General features: G+C 37.5%; 1 protein-coding gene and 1 long non-coding RNA gene across 3 annotated transcripts in view; one reads left to right on the forward strand and one right to left on the reverse strand.

The window, feature by feature from the left end:
• LOC120475045 (uncharacterized) overlaps positions 1-21,316 on the forward strand; it is a 235,040-nt gene that overhangs the window by 62,218 nt on the left and 151,506 nt on the right. For both annotated transcript variants that reach the window (XR_016146596.1, XR_016146597.1), the window contains exon 3: positions 17,799-17,972. This is a non-coding gene — a long non-coding RNA (uncharacterized LOC120475045). The remainder of the gene's footprint in view (positions 1-17,798; positions 17,973-21,316) is intronic.
• Positions 1,040-1,702, reverse strand: LOC148973549 (uncharacterized). The gene has a single exon (XM_089120197.1). The coding sequence runs from the start codon at positions 1,700-1,702 to the stop codon at positions 1,040-1,042; it is 663 nt and encodes a 220-aa protein (XP_088976323.1).

Genomic DNA, 21,316 nt, shown 5'->3' on the forward strand with positions numbered 1-21,316 from the left:
TCCTAATGCTTTGTGTTTTAGAAGGCTCTGCATTGTTACCTGATGTAGACAAAGGTGGTTTGTCATGTTTTCAGAAAGTTACATTTTTTTTTGTTCTTTGTGTACTGGTACCATTAAAAGTGTGCGTGTGACTGATTGTGCATGTGCATTTGAGTGCTAGTGCGTCAGCGTGTGGGTATGTGCAAATGTTTGTGTGTGCTAATGTGAATGAATGTGGAGTGTGAGTGTGCAGTCAGAAGTGTGCTATAATGTGCTTGTGTGTAACCCAACTGATCTTAGAATATTTTTTTTGTCTTGTTTTCCAGGAAAACAATATCTATAACAAGATCATTTAACTTGAAGCAAATATGTTTAAGATGATGAAATTTGGCATAATAATAATAATAATAATAATATTTTACCAGTGAGAGATTTTAGATTTCTTTTCTTCTCAAGTTGAAAAATGTCTTGATGGTGTACTTGCTTAAAAGTGCAACTTGCTTTTATAATCTTAGTGTATATGAAGAGTTCAGATGCAAAAGCCTCTAAATGCCATTTTAAATGTTCTTCTTTAATGATGATTTTTATCAAACTTGTATATTAAGTTCAGTAATTTCACTTAAATAACAATTAATAGGTAATCTTCATTGCCATTTGAGTGAAATCACTGAACTTAAATATACAAGCTTGATAAAAATGGTAAAATTTTATAAGGAAATTTCAAATGGCATTTAGAGGCTTTTGCATCTGAACTCTTCATATATATATATACTCACACACACTATATGTGAGTATATTGGGACTATGTTATTACTTTATTTAATTATTTAATTATTATATTTGTTGAAAATGTCATAATATTTAGCAAAAATGCATGAAACCCACATACATACAAGAACATTGGATTTCTTGTAACTTTCCACTTGTTTTTATCATGGTGGATGAAAAACAAGATGAACAAAATGCAGATAAGAAAATGATTTCTGGTGTGTGGGAAAAAAAAAAAAGTACTCTGTGGAAAAAGTTAAAATAGTGTCATAACTGATGCCTAGGTTGTGCACTAATTGTGCCATTTAGGAGGAGCTACACTAAGCCCAAAACCCCCTCTTCCATGCTGTACCTGTCCCGCAATATCCCCAATTTGAAGGGCAGCCTTTGCCTCTACTACAGATTTCTCTGCTGACCACTTCCTACCAGTTTTTAACACAGGGGCTGCCTCCCTTACACATTTGTCACGTGACTCTACGAAGGTCATTTCCAGCCTGACCTTGGCACACTTAAACTCCTCGGTTAAAGCAGAGACTGGCAGCTGCAATATTCCTTTACTATAAAGTCCCACTCTGCTGAGGCAGCGTGGAACTCCCAACCATTTCCTCATGTATGAACTTATTAATGCTTCCAGCTTGTCCACTGTTGTCAAAGAAACCTCGTACACAGTCAGTGGCCACAGCAACCTCGGCAGCAGACCAAACTGAAAGCACCAGAGTTTTAGCTTGCCTGGTAGAGCACAGTTGTTTATGCTCTTCAACCCTTCCACTGCTTGCTGTCTAACTTCTCCCACTCGAACTGTGTCCCTTAGATCCCCATCGTACCATCTCCCAAGACTCTTCACTGGCTTCTCAGAAACTGTTGGTATTGCCTCACCATTAATGAAGAATATTTTATCTACTACATTTCCTTTAACTATCGAGATACTCCTTGATTTAGAGGGTTTAAATTGCATTCATGCCCATTCTATATTATCTGTTAACTTCCCCAATAACCGATTGGTGCAAGCTACAGTTGTAGTCATGGTTGTCATGTCATCCATGTATGCTCTGATTGGTGGTAGTCGCATCCCAGAAGCCAAGCGCTCTCCACCTACTACCCATCTTGATGCCCTCATGATTACTTCCATTGCCATAGTAAAAGCCAGTGGAGAAATGGAGCATCCTTCACTCTAAAAAATGCTGGGTTGTTTTAACCCAATTTTGGGTCAAATATGGACAAACCTGAAATGTTGGGTTAAAAATGTAATGTAAAAATTTAACCCAACGGCTGGGTTAGTCCATATTTGACCCAAAGTTGGGTTAAAACAACCCAGCATTTTTTAGAGTGTTCCATTATTCCGACCTCTAAGCGTTGCCATGCAGTGCTGAATTTTGGAATTGAGAAACTAAATTGCAGAAAAGTAGGCATTCACTAAATCTCCAAAGTAGGCTTTCACTAAATTTGTTATTGACATTGGTACTCTGAAAAAATCGAATGCTGCCCACAGAAGCTCATGTGGCACTGAACCATATGCATTAGCCAAATTCAGGAATGTCACATGGAGCTCCTTCCTCTCCTTTTTTGCTCATCTATTGTAACATTTATATCATTTATTGTATCATTTATTAAGCTACATATTTAGAAAGTAATTCGTCAAATGTCATTCATAATACAGGTTAGACAATAATAATACAGGGCTAAGATTATCACAAACAAACACATGATGCAAGTGTGTGTGTGTGGAGTGTGGAGCGCACAATGCATGGCAAAGAGGTGTGTTTTTTTGTGCAGCATTTGGGGCATACTGTTCAAATTTAAATTTTGGTGTTCAACTTTGCGTTTTAAAAATACAACAATGGTTCATTTTTCGTTTTTTTTGCAAAATTACGGGTTAAAAAAGGAAAAACAAATGGACACAAAAGTAGGTTTACACCGATTATTTGGACAGAATATGAGACATAGTTCTTTATTAAATTCATAAAAAAAGAAACAATAATTACAGGAAAAGACTACTGGATTCTAAAACTCAAAGAAATGCCACAATGAAGACCTCGGAGCGGAAATGAGGGAGAAACACCCAGAAACTCTTTACGCTATATGCCGTTTGGAGTACAAGGGTCTTTCCCTGCCATTAGTGCTTGGCTAACACCCCACGTCTCCTTCCATTAATAATAATAATTTCTAGTGCAGTGGTTGTGAAAAATATATCTGTTGCCATGATTTTATAAATGACTTATCGCGAGAGGAAAAAAGGATGTTTCAGTCGCATAACATTGGTTAATGGAAAGGCCGTCGTTTCGCAATAGTTTTTTAACGACATTTAGAACAAAATCGCAATTTTGTAATGGAAACACGCCTATCGAAGAGCGCAAAGAATTTTATTGTAGCTACTTTTATTTAGTACATACTTAAATGTATAATTGAGGGCAGTTGCGCAAAAAACATGGCTGGTGACAATGAGGCATTTGTGAACTGATTTAGACATGTCTTTGTGAAAGGAACTGGTTTCCATAATTTATCATAGCAGAATTTCAAAATCAAATGTAAACTAGGCTTTTGAAAGTGTTTTGCATTCAGAAGCCTCCCTGCTCTTTCCAGAGGATGAAGTAACTTGTTTTGCCGTAAAGTGATTTTCCATGGGTCCATCAGTTTGTTTGGTTTATTCAAATGTAAAGTTAACAAAATGCTTCAAAGTGAAAAAATAAAAACGTGCTCAAAATTTATTTGGAAACTTTTTTTTTTAAATTTAATTAAGTAACAAGACAGGAAAAGTTGTAATTTACAGTAAATTCCAGTAAATGCTGTCATTTTCTTCTAATGACAAAGAAAGTTGTCTAGTGACCTTCTTTTACCAAAGAATAATCTGTGAAGTTTTGGTGGAAAAGTCAAATTGTGCACACATGCACCAAGCTGAATGATTAAAAAGCATAAAAAAAAATAATTTCTTCATTGCCAGGCGTCCCTCACTTCAGCAGGAGACTTCCCGAATTGGCAGTGTGATTTTTAGGGAAGAGGGAAGCATCGCTTTGTGGGAGACCTTCGGTCAGAATTCGAGGCGAGAGCATCCGATAGGCAGATCGTGACCCTCCCTAGATGATTAGTATGCAGATCTCAGAGGACTATGGGAATGTTGGTCCCCAGTCTGGCGAATTATTTTTTTTATATAAATGCAATCCAACAATCATTCACCGATGAGAGTGTGTTAATTAGAAGTCACTTGACTGTGCATTGTTCTGTTTCTGATCCAAGTACCAAAGAATCCGAGACAAAATCCTGGCATGTGTGGTCTGGTTGAGGTCAAAATCCCTTTTTCATGGATTCCCATGTGGCATGAGAAGATAGAAGTTCAAGCCAAGTGCATTTACTTATGCATCTGAATTCTCTGAACATTGTTTAGTCAAATGATCAACATCAGTTTATTAGTCAAAATATCAATATTGTGGAAGCTACTATGAAATTGTAAGACATAATTGTAAGCTTATGTTCCATATATATATGTGTGTGTGTATGTGTATATATATATATATATATATATATATATATATATATATATGTGTGTGTGTGTGTGTGTGTGTGTGTGTATATATATATATATATATATATATATATATATATATATATATACACACACACACACACACACACATATATATATATATATATATACATACATACAAATATAAGACATATAAGACATATAAGATATATATATATATATATATATATATATATATATACACTGTATATATTTAATTTTAATTTTTTCAATGAAATTCATATGCAATTATATAAGATTTATATGAAAGTTTGCATGAAATAGAGGACAGAATGCACATAGATTTTTACCCTACTACAGAAAAGTATATTTCAGTTTTACAAATGTAAATGTGTTTAAAGGAAATTCTGTTTGTGGCATATATGCTTTTATTTTGTGCATAAATAATAAATAATACACATATATTTAACTTCTCCCTACAGGACGGAAATCAAAAGCATTTAAGGCTCCACGTTGCGCGAATCACACATCTAACTGTAGGCCATTTTCTTAGTTCTGCGGGCATCACATTACCAGTAATAACATTTCTGGTGTAATCATGCATATATAGTTTTTCTTCCCTCAGACGGGATGGAGTTGTTGGAGCTAATATATTCAGAGTCAGACCAACTGCCGTTCGCAATGAAAAAAAAAAAAAAAAAAAGACTTGGTTGAGTAACCGTAATAATTGGAAAATTATTTTGATAGCCTGAAACAATCTAATATATTACTGAATTTTATTAAAATAATATCAAATCAAATTAACTGCTATTCCATAATGAATTAGGTAACAAGGTAGGCAGATATTAATCGTCCTTCCCTCCCTGGGGCCAAGAGAGGAACGAGGAAGAGGGGGTGGGGTTACCAAGCCGGCTTTTGCGGCTTGTTAGAAGTCTGCAGAAATCAGTTGGGAAACTCCTTCAGGAGATACATGTTTGAAATACACGCTTTCTTCATCTGTTAGTATGAACATTCTGGAGGGTATGTTGGGAAGCTCAGTGCATCAATGGCTAGATCTAGCCCCGCCCCCATTCACTCATTCTCATAAATGATTGACTGATGAAGTAATGCCTATTCATCAGGCAAAACTCTGTAATAATCTTGCCGTGCCATGGCTTCATCCCATGGTGCTGCTCTCTTTAGCCTGTTTTGCGTTGCCACAAAGGGGGCTTGAGACTATACATCTGGACTGTTGATTTTAATCAGTGCCAGGTCTCCTTTGAAATTGTAATCAGATGCTTTACTTGGCTATGCCAGACACTTTCATGTATCAACCCCAATGCCAGGTCCGTTCATAACCTCGTAAGGTTCCTGTAATTGTAGCGTGCCAATCAATATGGTGCTCTTCCAGTAGAAAAACAAACTGCTGCCCATAGCATTCCAAACCATGGCACTATAATCTAGTTTTGCAAAAACTCTTATGGGGTTTAAAGACCTGATTGATTGGGGTGAGGGACTCCAGAGCCTCTGCGTTATAAAGCAGCGAGGAACTACGGCCATGATGTCTAGCTATTTTAATGGAAGTGAATAATAAGACCTATCTAATCCCTCAAACCTAATAGTCATGAGTAAGTAGGCATGTGCTCTGTTCCCTAAACCTAGTGAGCTGCTTACAGAAGTATCCTGACCCAAAAGCCGAGTTCTAAGTTTGCTTGTATCCTTTTTACAGAAGGACATCCTATATGCATTGCGGCACAATGGGTGACAAAATAAATCAAGATGGTGGAGGAGGTGAGGGAAAAATTAGTACATTTTTATATTTCATTCAGTGCAGAAAAATATCTATGCGATAATTAAAAAGAGATTATTTTACCTGATATTTGAGTGTGTTCTGTATCATAATGTTAGCTTAGCAACATGCTACTGTCAAACTCTTTAGAAATCAGTTGTTGCAATACCAGTGTGCAATGCTATTTGTTACCTATTTAGGGTATTATTCCAAATCTGTCTCTTAAGAAGTTCCAATACGATCTCACAGCAATTCGTATGTATTTTACAAGGTGGATAATTCATACGAATTAGATTTGTTATTATATTAGATTTAAAATTTTATACGATTTTTGCTCAATCGCATGTATTTTAATCGTATAATTTCGTAAGAATGACCTATCCCTGACCCTACCTCTGACACCGAGTGAGGTCATACAAATTTGTATGAATTGGTAGAATGCTGCCTTAGATGTAAGCAGTCTGTAGTGACTCACTAGGTTTTAAAACCAAACTGTTGTTTTGAAAATGTATGTATTTTTGGTATAAATTCACTTGCACTGTATTTCAGTAGTAGCTCTGCATTTTGACCAATTGCTGCCACATTAGACTTGCATCTATCAAGGTGTCAAGGTTTGGTTGTTTAGTGTGGATTAGTTAGCCCCTGCTGTTAGATGCTGTAACTAACATCTGGTTCTATAAAACACCTTTCTCCATTGACAGCTATTCAAAAAGTAGCTGTATATTCTGCATAATTATTTTTGCAATATTTTACATTCTGTATTCAATATTGAATATTTAGCTTATTATGCTGACCCTTTTAAACAGAAGTGATCAATTATTTTTGCAAGGATGCATTAAATTGATAAAAAAAAAGTGACAGGAATAACACTTATAATGTAACAAAGTATTTCGAGTAAATGCTTTTCTTTTAAACTTTTTATTCAGCAAAGAATCCTAAATATTAAGTTGGACAAATGTTTTCAACATTGATAATTATACGATTATAAAATGAGCAAATTAGAATGATTTTCTTGTGACACTAAAGAAACTGAAGTAAAGGCTACTGAAATTTCAAATTTGCCACTTCAGCAATACATTACATTTCCAATATATTAAAATAGAAAAACGGTTATTTTAAATTGTAATAATATTTTAGAATATTACTATTTTGGATCAAATAGAACATTATTGTATAAATCACAAATATGTCATTATTTTACTGTAGATGATTCACCTACAATAGTTCCCACGTCCTGTACTTCCACGGGGGATCCTCCTCTGGGAAACTGTGAATGAGATTGTTGAAAAACAGCTTTTTCCAGGTATTTCTATTCATAAAAGCGGCAAAACGGTTATTAGCATGCACCAATGTATAAAAGTGAACTGAGCACCTATTCATACAACATTAAGTGTGCTTTAGATATGAGAGAGCACTACTGTAGAACGATTTCTCACCAACGGGGTGAGACCAAAGTACTGTACTTCCCGACTTTGTCACTTTGAAAAGTCGGCAGATTCCACCACTGCGAGTAAAATTTGTCATGCTAAAAGCCTGGTGCGAATAAGTGACTTCTCAAAACTGCATGCATATTTCATGATTGATGTGTCTCCAAAGTCGACAAATGTAAGTGCATGTGAAGACGTGAGTCGGAAAGAAGAAAAATGCGGTCTCGTTTTGGCACAGGAATCAGCACCCTTGACACCTATGTGGCTCTTCCTATACCTGACTTGAAAATGAAAGGGAAAACATTTTTTATTTTTAATTACTAATTATTTGGAGGGTTTTATGGCTTTATTTTGGCTGTCACAGTCAGTGGGGAGAGAGGGATTAGGGTCCTTAGGGGGGAAGAGGAAGGAGATGAGAAGCAGGCAGAGGAGGACAGCTAATTTTTGATCCAAGGGGTGCTTTGCAGGCCAGGGGGGTGACAGCTGCACTGTCTTTAGCCCGGATTTGAATTTGAATTCTATCTAACGATGCAGCGACGCACGGACTTGGCAGGGCAGTCTGGTAATCTTCTTGACACAAATGCCTGGGCTTTTCTTGTGTGCCCTCACAGAGATTTGAGTAATTAAAGTTAAATTGAAGGAATAAAAAATATCCTTCTTGTACTGAGGCTGTCTTGCTAATGCCAAGTGTGAATAGTCAGGGTTGTCCTTAGAACTATAATCCCAAATGCTATTTCTCCTGTAACGTGGAACTGCCATATTTTAGTTTTTTATTTATAATTTTTTTACATTTTATTCATATTTTGGTGAGCTCCAAAAGACAGCGATAAGGGACGGCCGCAGCGCTTTCATCTTACAGACATCTTTTGGAGAGGTGGGAAAGCAAGAAGAAATATGCAAGTTGCAAATGTTAGTGGTCGTAAAATAGTGTTCATACCTGGTGGAAGCGCATAGGATTTAATCCTTAACCTAAAGACAACAACTGTAGTGATGAAGCTTTTTTGGATTTCTAGATGCTTGTTGACCTTTTTAATTGTTGTTACTTTGGCAATTTTATGTATAATTTAGATGTGACTGACCGATATGTGTCATTCAACAGTTGTTTCGCAGCAGAAATCACAGTTTTAAGGGAGTAAGCCCCACTTCTTTAAGCATAAATTCATTTTAAACCAAAACTAAATAGAAAATCAACATTAGCAGATGAGGTCTAGATTTGTTTGATTGGTGCAGATTTCATGCAGAGCTGCACAGATCAATTAAACTTTATTAACTGCCTATTATTTTGCTAAAATAATATTTACACAATGTGTGGAGGCAGGGCTTGAAAGACAGGAAGTGTTGAACCATTCAAAGTCAAGAGAGAGAGAGAGAATACTTTAACATGCCCACATCACACACAATATTTTAATGCACGTCCATACTCTCTGAACACTTACGCACACTTCATTTACTGAAAATGCTTTAACACACTCGCCTCAAATGCACTGTAAAAATACTGTAAAACATGTTTCTTGAACACATAAAATACTGTAGCACATGCTTCTAAAACAAAAAAAAAACAAAAACACACACACACACACACACACACACACACACATATATATCACACACAGGGGATATTTTAATAACTGTTACACATAGTCTAAAACCTTTAATGTTCACTACACTCCAGGAATACTTTAACTATCCCCACTTGCACATTTAAACAGGAAATCAGGACTAGCTGCAACTCTATATATCTTTAAGCATATAAGAGTTCAGATGCAAAAGCCTCTAAATGCCATTTGAAATTTTCTTCTTTAATGATGATTTTTATCAAACTTGTATGTTTAAGTTCAGTAATTTCACTTAAATAACAATTAATAGGTAATTATCATTGCCATTTAAGTGAAATCACTGAACTTAAATATACAAGCTTGATAAAAATTATCATTCTAGAAGAAAATTTCAAATGGCACTTAGAGGCTTTTGCATCTGAACTCTTCATATACTTTTATAAGGATTTTTCAATAATACCAGGTTGTAGCAAGTTTCACATGTTTTTTTTTTAAATTTATTCATTTAGTTTATTTATGTATTCATATACTGTTATTTATTACTTATTTAATATTTGTTGGGCAAAAACAGCGCTTTTGGCTGTTTTATTGTCTATATCTTGCTGGAAAGTCTATAATGTGCTGTCTGTAATTTTGGCCAGATACTATTGTGACAACTTACCATTTATAGCAATTAGCATATATATATATATATATATATATATATATATATATATATATATATATATATTGAGAAATACTCACCACAGTAAGATGTGTGACAACTATTATTTGACACTCCTGAAAATAAAATATTTCCTGTAAAACGAAATGTAAAAAAAAAAAAAAAAATCAAAAAATGTTCACCTTTTTGTTCAGTTATACAAAGGTTGTAGGTTCAGTCCACCAATGTCTATGAGAAAATCATTTCATTTGGCACAGTGTTTGTTGTAAATGCAAATGTGTGAATTAGGCCTGATGCCTAAATACCTTGGAGTCTCAATTGCATGTGTACTTCAGTTAGTATGTGCTTTCACAATCATTTTAATCACAGGTTAAACCAAGCCTTTAACCACAGGTTTATTCAACGTGCTGTTTTTGCATTTAAAATACAAGTAGGAGTCAATAAGAGTTTTGTTAAGTCAAATGTTAATAACCTGAGGAAAATAATAACACTTAATTGAATTGGTGAATCGCTTTCAGTAAAAGCATTTACTCACTATAAGGCTCAGGCATTGATGTAAAATTACACTTGATTTACATTTTACTAATGCTATAGTAATCAAACAGCAAAAATGTTGTTAGGTAATAAAGCTTCCAAGTAAAGACTTTCCCGAAATGTTTTAGTATGGTTAGTTAAAATATTTGATGCTACAAGCAGTTAAACAGTGCATGGGTGCGTGAAAAGTGCATATTTTTGGCTTATGCATTTCAATAAAAAGTCTTGAGTTCTATCGTATGGAAATGAAACCCCAAAAAATCTTGCGTCTTATCTTCAGAATCTTGTGCACCACAAGATTCTGATTCAAGAGGATGAAACTCACAGCGTGATAGATAGTGCTGGTCATAGACGGCATCTAGAGTGTTGGTACCAATCAGAAAAGGTGGCTGTGTTGTTCGCAGGTCGGTACAACCAAGGCCAGGGTACCGATGTCCATCTCTTCCCCTATAAACTCAGGTGGAAAAGTCAAACAAACACATTGTCCATTTGCACCCTCTACCTCCAACAGATTATTCAGCGGCTTTATTTTGTGGTCTAGGAAGCAGGTGTTGTAAAAGGAATGTGAAACTGTGGTGACTTGAGACCCCTTGTCAAAAAGGCAATGGAAGGTGGTCCATTTAATTTTGACCTCGCCAGTGCTTCGTGTACCCACCAACCCCTTTGGCAATTGTCAGCGTGGTGCTGAATGAACGTCGGGACATTCATTGGTTGCAGCTCCTGCTTGTCCCTTGCCAGAAGCTGCTTCTAGTTTTATAGCTTCTACTTTTCCCAGGATTGCTGCTTGTATTTGAGCTGGCAGTGTTTCTCTTCCAGCAGACTGGGATTTGGCTGATTAGAACAATTGGGGGCTATGTGACCATCCTGCCCGCACTTGAAACAAAACCAAGGCTTCGGCCTGTTGGCTCCTTGACCAGATTTTGAGTTTTTTTTTTTTTTTTTTCAACTGGGTGTCTGGTTTAGCAGAGTTCTGAGCCAACAAAGCGGACATCTGTCTCTGAAGTTGCAACATCTGTTCTTTCAGTTCTGTGTCTGAGGTATGGTCATATGCACTAGTGCTATGAGTTTGCAGTTTTGCATGGTGCCTCACTGATGGAATGTGCTTCATTAATGTCTCTTTTGCCAATTGCCTGTCTTCTTCAGTTCTGAGCATAAACAACAGCTCTGAGAAGGGAGGTGGTCGGTCTCTTTTCTGTTCCAGTTGCACTTTGTTTAACACGCTGTTGTGCCAGCACCATCTGCAAAATTGCTTCAGCAAATGTTTGTTAAATTCAGCAGCTGAAATACCACCATGCTTAACCACACTACCAAGAGCAAGGTGGAGTCTCTGCAGGTATTAAGATGGTTGTTCTCCCTGGTCTTGAAGAGTGTTCAGATATTTGGCAAACAGCTCCTCCCCATCTTCAACTGTAGCATAAGTGGAATCAAGCATGTGCAGAAAGGTAGCAGGCAGAACACTAGGTCCAAAACTTGGTGTGTACCGGAGCTAGCCTTAGATCTGCATTCAAAAGTTCAATTTGAGACCTCCAAGACTTGTAATTTGTTTTCTCGTTTTGGAAGTTTTCCTGAAAAGGTTCGTAGTCGGAATGAAGACATGGGCTGAAAGTTAACATTGTCTCTTCGCACAATGTGTTCAACTACCACACGTTGGATCTCAGGAGGATTCAAATCATTTCCAGAGTGTGAGATTCTTGGTCCAACATCCCTAGCGGGGGTTGGTCGAGGTCATTGCTGTGCAACCGAGGAACGACTTCCATGTGAAATGGGGAAAGTGAATGACTGCGGTTGATCGGTCTCTGTAGCAGTTCCAAGCACCTCAACAGTATCCTCGTCCTCCATATCTACCTCATCATAGTTATCTTCCTCTCCACCACCAGTGGCTGCTATTCCCAAATGTGAACTTATTTGGTCAAACATTCCTTTCAGATCATTGTCAAATGAGTGGCCACTTTGTCGGGAGATACATTTCAACTCTTGCAGGTAATCAGAGACGGGGTGGATTCCATTGTGGCTGCGTACTCACTTTTGTGTGATTTAACAACAAAATCGGCAGATTTAGCTGAAATAGTGTGAGGCAGTTTTGATTCTAGCTGGGCCAAAGCTGCCACATTAATAGTTTCAACATTCAGGTTTTTGTAAAGTGGACTCTAACGTACTGCACCAAGACTACTATAGCTTGCATCTATGTCTAAGACGTAGGCTTTCCTTGGATCGGCAAAGGCAAGAACTGGGGCTGCCGTGAGTTTCTTGATTATCCTCGAAGGCTTGCTTGTCCAATGGTCAGGAAAAGGTTCTTTTGTATTCAGATAATGTTACGACTTCCCCACCAGCTTCATTAAGTCATTGAGGGGTCTAACCGCCGGTAGTACCCTGTAAAACCAAGGAATGATCTGAGTTCTTTGAGGTTTTGAGGGACATGCCAGGACGTTAATGTAGCAATCTTGTCAGGATCGGTCTTCACACCATCGCTGGAATCGACATGCCCAAGGTAGTGAACTGATGTTTGTGAAGAAAACGCATGTTTCAACAGATAGCTTCAGTCCAAACTCTTTCAGGCGTTGGAGCACTTTCATCAGACGTTGCTCGTGTTCTTCCAGTGTTGGTGCAGACACGAGCAGATCATCAATGAGCACCAGCGCTTCTTTCAAATTCAATTCCCCCAGGCCCAAGGTACCTGGGCATGTGGCTGAATTCATAAAATCCTAGCGGACATACAAATGCTTTCTTACTCTTGTCACTTTCCTCTATCTATATCTGATAGTACCCATATTTCAAGTTGAGAACCATGTGGAGCCAGCGAGTACTGAAGATGTTTCTTCCAGTTTCGGCAGTGCGTACACATCCTTGATTGTCTGTGCATTCAACTGTCGATAATCAATACAGAGCCGTACCGTGCCAATTTTCATCCACACCAAAACTTTCAGGGAAGCAAAGGGTGAGTTAGATTAGTGTATAACAGCAGACTGCAATAGTTCTCGAATGTGTTTACAAACCTTAAAAAGTAGTTGCTTAAAAGCAGTTGGATCGGAAAGCTTGATTTCATGCTTAACTCTTTCCCCGCCAAACACGGAATTTTCCGGGTTTAATGAAAAAACGCATCCCCGCCAAACACGGAATTTTCCGGGTATCCGTGTTTTAGGTGGTATACGGTAAGGAAGACCCGCGCGCATGTCCTGAATGAGTGCGCAACTCTTTGATCAGAGAAACAGATTGCAATGGTCTCAAACAGTGGAGTAGTGAGAATGTATCAGACAGACAATGCAGAGGTATATGGCTGAAGTACTGGAGGTTAATGGACTCGGAGTCCGATCACTCTTTGTTTGATAATTCTGAATCTGATCATGACGAAGTAGTCAGTGAGAGAGATGCACATGTTGTCACAGAAAGTTCTAGCCATGGACGTGCCGCAGATAGATCGTATAATATTATGACACTATAATATTTATGTGTGTGTGCAGGCATTTATGTGTGGCTGTCTAAATATGAAGGTGTAATTGTCAAATTATTTCTCTCTTTGTGCACATTTACCACATTCTAATATGTATTTGTGTGTGTGTGTGTGTGTGTGTCTAGGCCTGTTTATTGTAATTCCAATTATTCATTATTCACAGGTAGAACACAGAGAGGCAGAGGCAGAAGTTTTATTGCAAAAGTTACATTTCCCTTACATCCTGGGAAATTTGATATATTTTACATTTATTTATGTTTTTAATTTATTTTGGAAAGTTTTATATATGAAGGAAACAACATCTGAATGCATTCTGCTTTTAAATGCACTTGTTTGATAAAAATACCCTTTTCTCAGTTTTTTGTCCAAAATGTTGTGTTTTTGACAAAACCTACCTCTGTTCAAGAGGCAATAAAAAAAGAACAAATGAAGATAAAATAAAAACGTTTTTTTTTTTTGCCTAAAAGCAGAGGCTCAGATCTTTATTTTTATATATATCATCTTCATATATTCATGGAAGAAAATATTCAGCGGGGCATTAAAATTTAGCGAAAATCGTCAAAAACCCTGGCGGTGGCTGGCAACTTTTTTTTAAAACGCTGGCGGGGAAAGAGTTAACCTTGTTAAGCATGATGGGGATATTCAAATTAACCAATGAGTAATACCCTTGATCAGCTCTACCAAACGTGGATGTTTTTCCATTAAGAAACAAACATTATTAATATGTTTTGATTGATACTGTGAAACTGCTTTGTTTGATGCAAAGGCGCTATATACATATACTTGACTTGACTTGACCTTGTCTGTGCAACCAAAATCGAATTCATGCTTTGCAAATACTTTTGTGTGAGAAATTTATATTCACTGATAATCTCACTTTCAGTGAATTGTTAAGTGATGTGACCAGATCTTTTGAGTCACTGAATTGAACTTGAGAAACCATAAAAGAGTGGTTTGTTCACAAAACAGACATTTCCATTTCCTTGTGCTCTCATGAACGCTAGGATGGATGTCAAGATTTTCATTGATTGATGATTTGAATTTCGTCCTTTTTTCAGCCCTTTTGTCACTTAAAAAAAGGTTTTAAGTGACAAAAGGGTGAGTAAAGGAGGGTAGAATTTTCTTTTTTAGGCGAGTCATCCCTTTAAAACAAATTTTTAGGGAATTAACTTAAATGGATAGTCTTTTGTCCTCTTTTATTGGCAGACGATTTTGTTTGTATTAGGGGGGGGAAAATCCTAAACGTTCATAAAACAAAATGAATTAATGACCTGACAATGGCATAAAACAGGGTTTGTGTTGTTTAGCAGTTTTCATCATATTCTCATGTTTAGTATTTGAAGTTAGCTGTGTCTGTGTGTTCGCCAGTAATGCACATTCCAGGCAGCCCACAGCATATGCTGCACATGCACACCACAATCGCAGTCTCTCATGCATGATGTTGTGGAGCAATGTGGCGAAAACGGACACCGCAACTTCAGAGCACATTGGTTTTCATAACACCTCTGCTCATACTTGGTAAATATAAGAGGAATTAAGTTCTCCAGCTGCCATCTGGGTTATCATAATAGAATAAAGACTGGCAAGAATTAACCTGCTTCTGAAATGCGGACATGTTGACGTGTCTCAAGTGGAGTAACCACACTTCGATTTGAGGGTGAGAGATGTGAAGAATAAAACGTCATAATGGGAATTCATCACGTAGCCTTCAGCCTGATTCTTACCTTAGACACCTTTTTCCCTTTAAGTTTACAGGGGCCTATTGCCTGGGGCATAATACCTCTGAAATTACTGCATAGCTGTCTTCTCAGTAACCACAGAATGGAGAAATGTGGGAGGCTGGGCAACAAGACATGCATTGTAACCCCTTCAATAGCTCAGCACCTCCTGTGTCACAGCGTACAAAAAAGGACAGCGGTATGAGTGTGTGTGTGTGTGTGGAAAGAGGCCCAAGGTTTACCTGGTCTGCGGCTGTAGACACCAAGGCAGCCAAGAAGCATCAGGAGGCAACGGAGCATGACAGGCCCCACATCAAAGCCCAAGCTCCACACCTTGATCCAGACCCCCCACCCCACGCCCCATGCCTCCTCCCGTCAGGACACACCTGACAGAGGGGCCACCCCGCACCTTCAAAGCGAGACTGAGAGACACGAGACACAAATAAACGTCTAGACACTTTCTCTTACAGTGACCTAATGGTGTGGAATTTTTGCTCCCTTTACACCTTATCTCTGTCGAGAGGGTAGAAACAACGTGATTGATTTGGGAAGTGTCAGAAGACTCCACTATTCCCCCACCCACCCCACCCTACCCCACACTCTCTGAGAAGAACAATTGAATTGCTAATGTGCTATTGGAGAGAAATGTCTGTGTGTGGGTAATTTTAGTAAGAAACTTGGGTGTTAATCTGTTTATATATACAAATATCTGTTTTAGTCCAAACAAATATGCTTAAAAAAGGAATGCATTCAAGACTGGGTAAGCTCTATCAGCAGTATTTGTGGCATAATGTCAATTATGACAGAAATGTATTTAATGATATATATATATATATATATATATATATATATATATATATATATATATATATATATACACACACATACATTTAGGTATAGGACAGCTTTACTGCTCAAATTATTAACTGTTTCACTTTTATGCCTTTAAAACCTCTAAGATATTAGTCCTATTTACTTTAATCGTTAGTGCATTCTTGTAACCACAATTTAGCTTTTTAAAAATAAACAAAGGCATATGCATACCAACGTACATAAATGCATACATTCATTCATACAGAGGGACCAATCAAAATAACTTTCTATGGTAATCAACATTACACCACAACTGCTGATAGAGCTTAACCCTACTAAACCATGATGATTTTCTTTAACGACTCCTAAACCCGTATTCAGCAGTCATGCAAATGTGGTTTAAAACATCCTTAGACAAAACATTTTTTTTTTCTTTCCTCCTACTTTGAAAAAAAACTTCTAAGAAACATTTGGCTTAATTTATTGTCTTTGCTGTAGCTTATTAGAATATATCCACTGATCTAAATGTCTCGCAGGCTTGGATCAGAATGTTTTCAATACATACCTGTCTGGAGTAATTAATTATATTTGTTAAAGGCTTCAGCCAAAAGTGATTTTTTTTTTCTTCGTTCAGACGTTTGCTTGTCTTAGCACCTCCCGCCACCCAGTGTTAGGAGACAGATTTAATTGCCACATGAAAGCCACAAAAAAGAGAGCTCAGTCTCCTCATAAACAGAAGCCACACCTAGCAGGGGAATAGTTTCACCTTTGAAAAAAATCTGTCCACACTGTAATTAAAGAGAAAGGGTTCCATAGAGTAATCTGACTTTATACTGCTGACTGTTGATGGAATGATGTTAAACCAAGAATGCTAATAAGTCATTCTTGGCCAAAATAATGAGGACATGGTTATTTGCTAGATCCTGCGTAATTAAAACTCTTCCTTTCTCTTCATACACCAAAACATTGGGTCATTGGAGAGCCATTGTGGGTGATGTGGACAATTATAGTCACTTATTTATTATTATTTAAATAGTTTCGGTAGTTCAACTGGTAGAGCATGGTGCTACTCAACCAATTGTTTGTTGTGTTTTACAGTTAATATCTAAAGAGATCCTTGAAACATGTTTTTAACTTGCTTATAACACAAATCTGCCAAAGCAATAAGACAAAACACATATTCATTATTTAGAAAATAAGTCTTATCATATGCAGTTTTGAGTAAATGTATCGTGTCGTGATTATTTTTAGATATTTTAACTGGAAAAAAAGTAAAACAAGACTAAACATTTAATGTAGCAACACCAAGGTCATTGGTGCGATTCCAGCAAAATGAAGATTGCCTACGTGTAATTGGCACGTCTGATCATACGTCTCACAGTTAAACATTTCACAATGGGTAGGACAGATGTTAAGAATGTTAAAACCCACAAAAGTACTGTGATAAAGGGTAAATATTTCCGGATTTAGTGCTAAAGTTCTGATAACCCTCCTTCATCACCTTTTTGTGCGGGAGTCTGCATAATACTGATTGAGGATGACTACCTTGCTCTTATCAAACCATTTCTTTTCCTTAAGACTTCTCTTAGGAAGTAACCCTAGATGCTCTGTAATACAATAGAGCTTTCCTGCTCTCTTTGTCCAGGGGATTGTGGAATGCCAGCGGAGGGCACGGCGTGAACAGTGAGGGCAGGGGAACATGAAAAGGTCTGCTCTGCTGGGACTGGCACTCTCTGGCTCTGTGGCGGAATAAAAGCGACGGCAAGGATTAGAGGAGCGTTCCTCAGCTTGTGGGATAAGCTGATCTTCCACACTTCAGGTAACACTTTTTTTTTTTAAATAGAGGGGGCTTTGGAAAAAATAATATGAGACATAGCCAAAGAGAAGATCTGGTCTTCCTAAAGAGAGGACATTTAATTTAGGCTTAGAACACAACGTGTCCAAGTGTTGAGATTGGTCAACGGCTGCAGAAACAGAATCTAAATTTGGGACCTTAAACTTTCAAGAAGCACATAAGGATGACAGGTGGAATTTAAAGAAAATGTCCATGAGACTTAATTTAACAGATTATATAACTGACACAGGGTCACCTAATCTCTAAGAGGATGAATCCTTTTAAACGAAGGAGACAAGCTAGTAGAATGTTTCCCCATGAAAGGCTTTCAAAGCCAATACTGTTTCAGAAGGGCACAGTAGTCTCACCCAGTCCCAGCCTTAGGGTTCGGATTGCTATATCTGATCAAGTATGTACTCTCCATTTACACTGCTTTGCAAATTCTGACACTGTGAGGCCACCGTAGGTGCGCTGTTGTTTGTGTGGGTTCCGGAAATTAACCAGTGAGTTCATGCATTGAAAGTTGAAACTAGCCATTATTTTTATATACATAACATTGGCAACGAGGATGCCTGATGCACCGTTTTTTTTCTCTGCCACCTCCGGAATATTTTCTACCCCTCCATGGGAACCTGATGGCTTTTTCACCCATACTGAACTGTACCGCTATGCGAGGATGTCTTTTGGGCTCAGTTCAGCGCCAAGCTGTTTCCAGAAGTTCGTGTCCACAATCCTCAGTACCGTGGCCTATTTGGACGACATTGCTATCCTATCAATATAGGCCAACATTTTTAAAGAATGCTTTCAGCACCTTGTTGAATCAATGCCATGTAGAATTAAGGCATTTCGGGAGGCGAAAGGGGGTCAAACACAGTATTAGTGTGGTGTTCCTAATAATCCTTTAGGTGAGTGTATATACAGTTCTAGTTCTGCTATTCAGGATGCCTTCTTTACACCATAGGTGCGCTGTTGTTTGCGTGGGTTTTTGGAAATAAATGAGTGAGTTTATGCATTGAAAGTTGAAACTAGTCGTATTTTTATCAACATAAGACTCTTCTGGTCTCTGTCTTGACCAGATTTGACCCTCTTTCTAGATTAGAATTCGATCCTCTTCAGGTCCCAGTCTTGACTCTACAGTAAATCGAATGAGCTGGTTTTGACTACGACACTGTATCATTGAATAATCTACTTTGCCTAATATTTAATTTTATCTGCCCCTAAATTTTTACTTTAAATATCAGACTGCACTTTATTGTTTAGTTCTTGACCAAAATAATCCTAGAATATGTTGCACCAAACTATCTGAGATAGAGGAAGCTGTAGGAAGCATGTTAGGTACTGTGGATTGTAGTGCAGTCTATGACTGTGTTAGTATGCAGACAATGTGCGTGTTTGACGAGGTATAAATCAACACATCTACAGCAGAAGTTTGTCTGTGTGTGTGTGTGTGTGTGTGGAAATCTGGTGGGTTGAGGAAGTCTTGGCTCATCTGCATGGTGAGACAAGTTATCAGAGGGAGCCATGAGTGTCCTGTTCACTCCAGGGACTAAGCAGAACAACAGCCGCGGTGTGACGCATGACTACACTCTGGCACAGCGCAACCGCACTGGGCGTAATCTCGCTGTACCTCCTGATCCACCTCTTCACCCTCTCTCTGGTCATTATCACTCAACAGTTTAGTATGTATTGCAGTGGGAATGGCACTGTGCGGGATTCCGCAGTTTACTCTGCCCTCGGCTGCCCTATGCAGTTTAGTGAGGATATGAATCCTATTGGTTCAATAACATAGTGCCAATTTGTTAGCTCAACATGCAGGATTTTTGCTGTTACTAAACAGCAAACTCTTTTTTTTAGTCTTGGTTTCTTTTGTTCTAGGTGCATTTATCAGTTCTTAAGATGGAAAACATTTGTTTAGATTCCCTTGCATTATTGGATTAATATGTGACAATATTTTTTTTTTCTTCATAAGTGATTAAAGGGATAGTTCTGCCATCCTTTACTCACCATGATGTTGTTTAAGACTTGTTTCTGATGAACAAAATGAAAATCTAACAAAATGTTTATGTGGTTTATGGTTCAGAATGAGTTTCGAAGGAAATTTTTTTTCAAGTTGTACACGTTTAGTTGCTTTTTTTTTTAAGCAAAACAACTCACTACATTTTATTGGTTTCCCTAATATCTTTGTAAAGATACTGATTGTAAAATGTTTTGATTGTAAAATATTTTTAAGCAACTGTTTGGATAATTATATTAAGAAACAAGAAAAAAAAAATTTATTTGCAATGCAAAATTTAAATCATAATTCACTGAAGATCTTTCTATGTTTCCATTAGCTCACGAATACGACGTCATTGATGTCTTGGAGACACAATAACCTATGCTGTTTGATTTTTAAAGGTGTCAAATGGCCTCGAAGTGCAATTTTTTGCAGTTCATATGACTTATTGTTCTTTTCAGATCTTCGGCAAAATTCTTCACTGAATTATTTTGTGTGTTCCTCACATGTTATTATACACATACAAGTTATTGTACTTGTTTCAGAAGACTTCAGAAGAGTATAGTGCACAAGTCGTTTTAATCATTATGTAGCATGACAAAATTATTCAAAAGTCCATCTTTCTACAAATGGAAAATAAAGGTGTACAAACGACATGGGGGTGAGCATATGATGACAGAATTTTTGTTTCTTTGTGAACTATTGAAACCTGTTTAGGAATAAATATACTCCCTGATGAGAGACACATGCTGTTTAGTTCGACCTGGTTGTTAAATTACAGAAATGAGTCAGCAAATGTTCATTGCTCTGTATACTCTCCCTCCCTTTAACAGCATGGTTTTGTTTTGACTGCTGTTCATATTTGGAAGGTCTGTGTTCACGACAGGAACCTGTTCCAGGTATTTACACACCACCCTGCTGGAATAAATCCAGTGTGATAGTTCGCTCCTCAGGGATGGATTTGATCTCAGACCTGTCATTTCTGGACAGCCCCTGTTTCCATGATCTCTATAGGTCCAGGAAGGTTTTAGCTTTACGTTATATGAGCAGTTTCTTGCGATGTTCTCTAGTAATCTCCATGTGATCCGTTTCTCTTGCAAGACACTTAGCAGCTTTTTGAGGTTACACAGTGTAATGTGATTTTCTTCTAAATATTAGATATATAAATATGCAAGGATATATTAATCTTGCACAGGAACGGGGCATTTTACATAACAACTTAATTTCCATCGGCATAATCTTCCGTATTGATTAATGTTATTCCAAGCAGAGGGACATGGCCATTTTAACATTAACCGGATTTATTTTGGATTAGGGCTTAGCTGTCTCTCTG

Source organism: Pimephales promelas, chromosome 15 (genome assembly GCF_988280905.1).
Source record: "Pimephales promelas chromosome 15, fPimPro1.hap1.1, whole genome shotgun sequence".
NCBI lineage: Eukaryota > Metazoa > Chordata > Actinopteri > Cypriniformes > Leuciscidae > Pimephales > Pimephales promelas.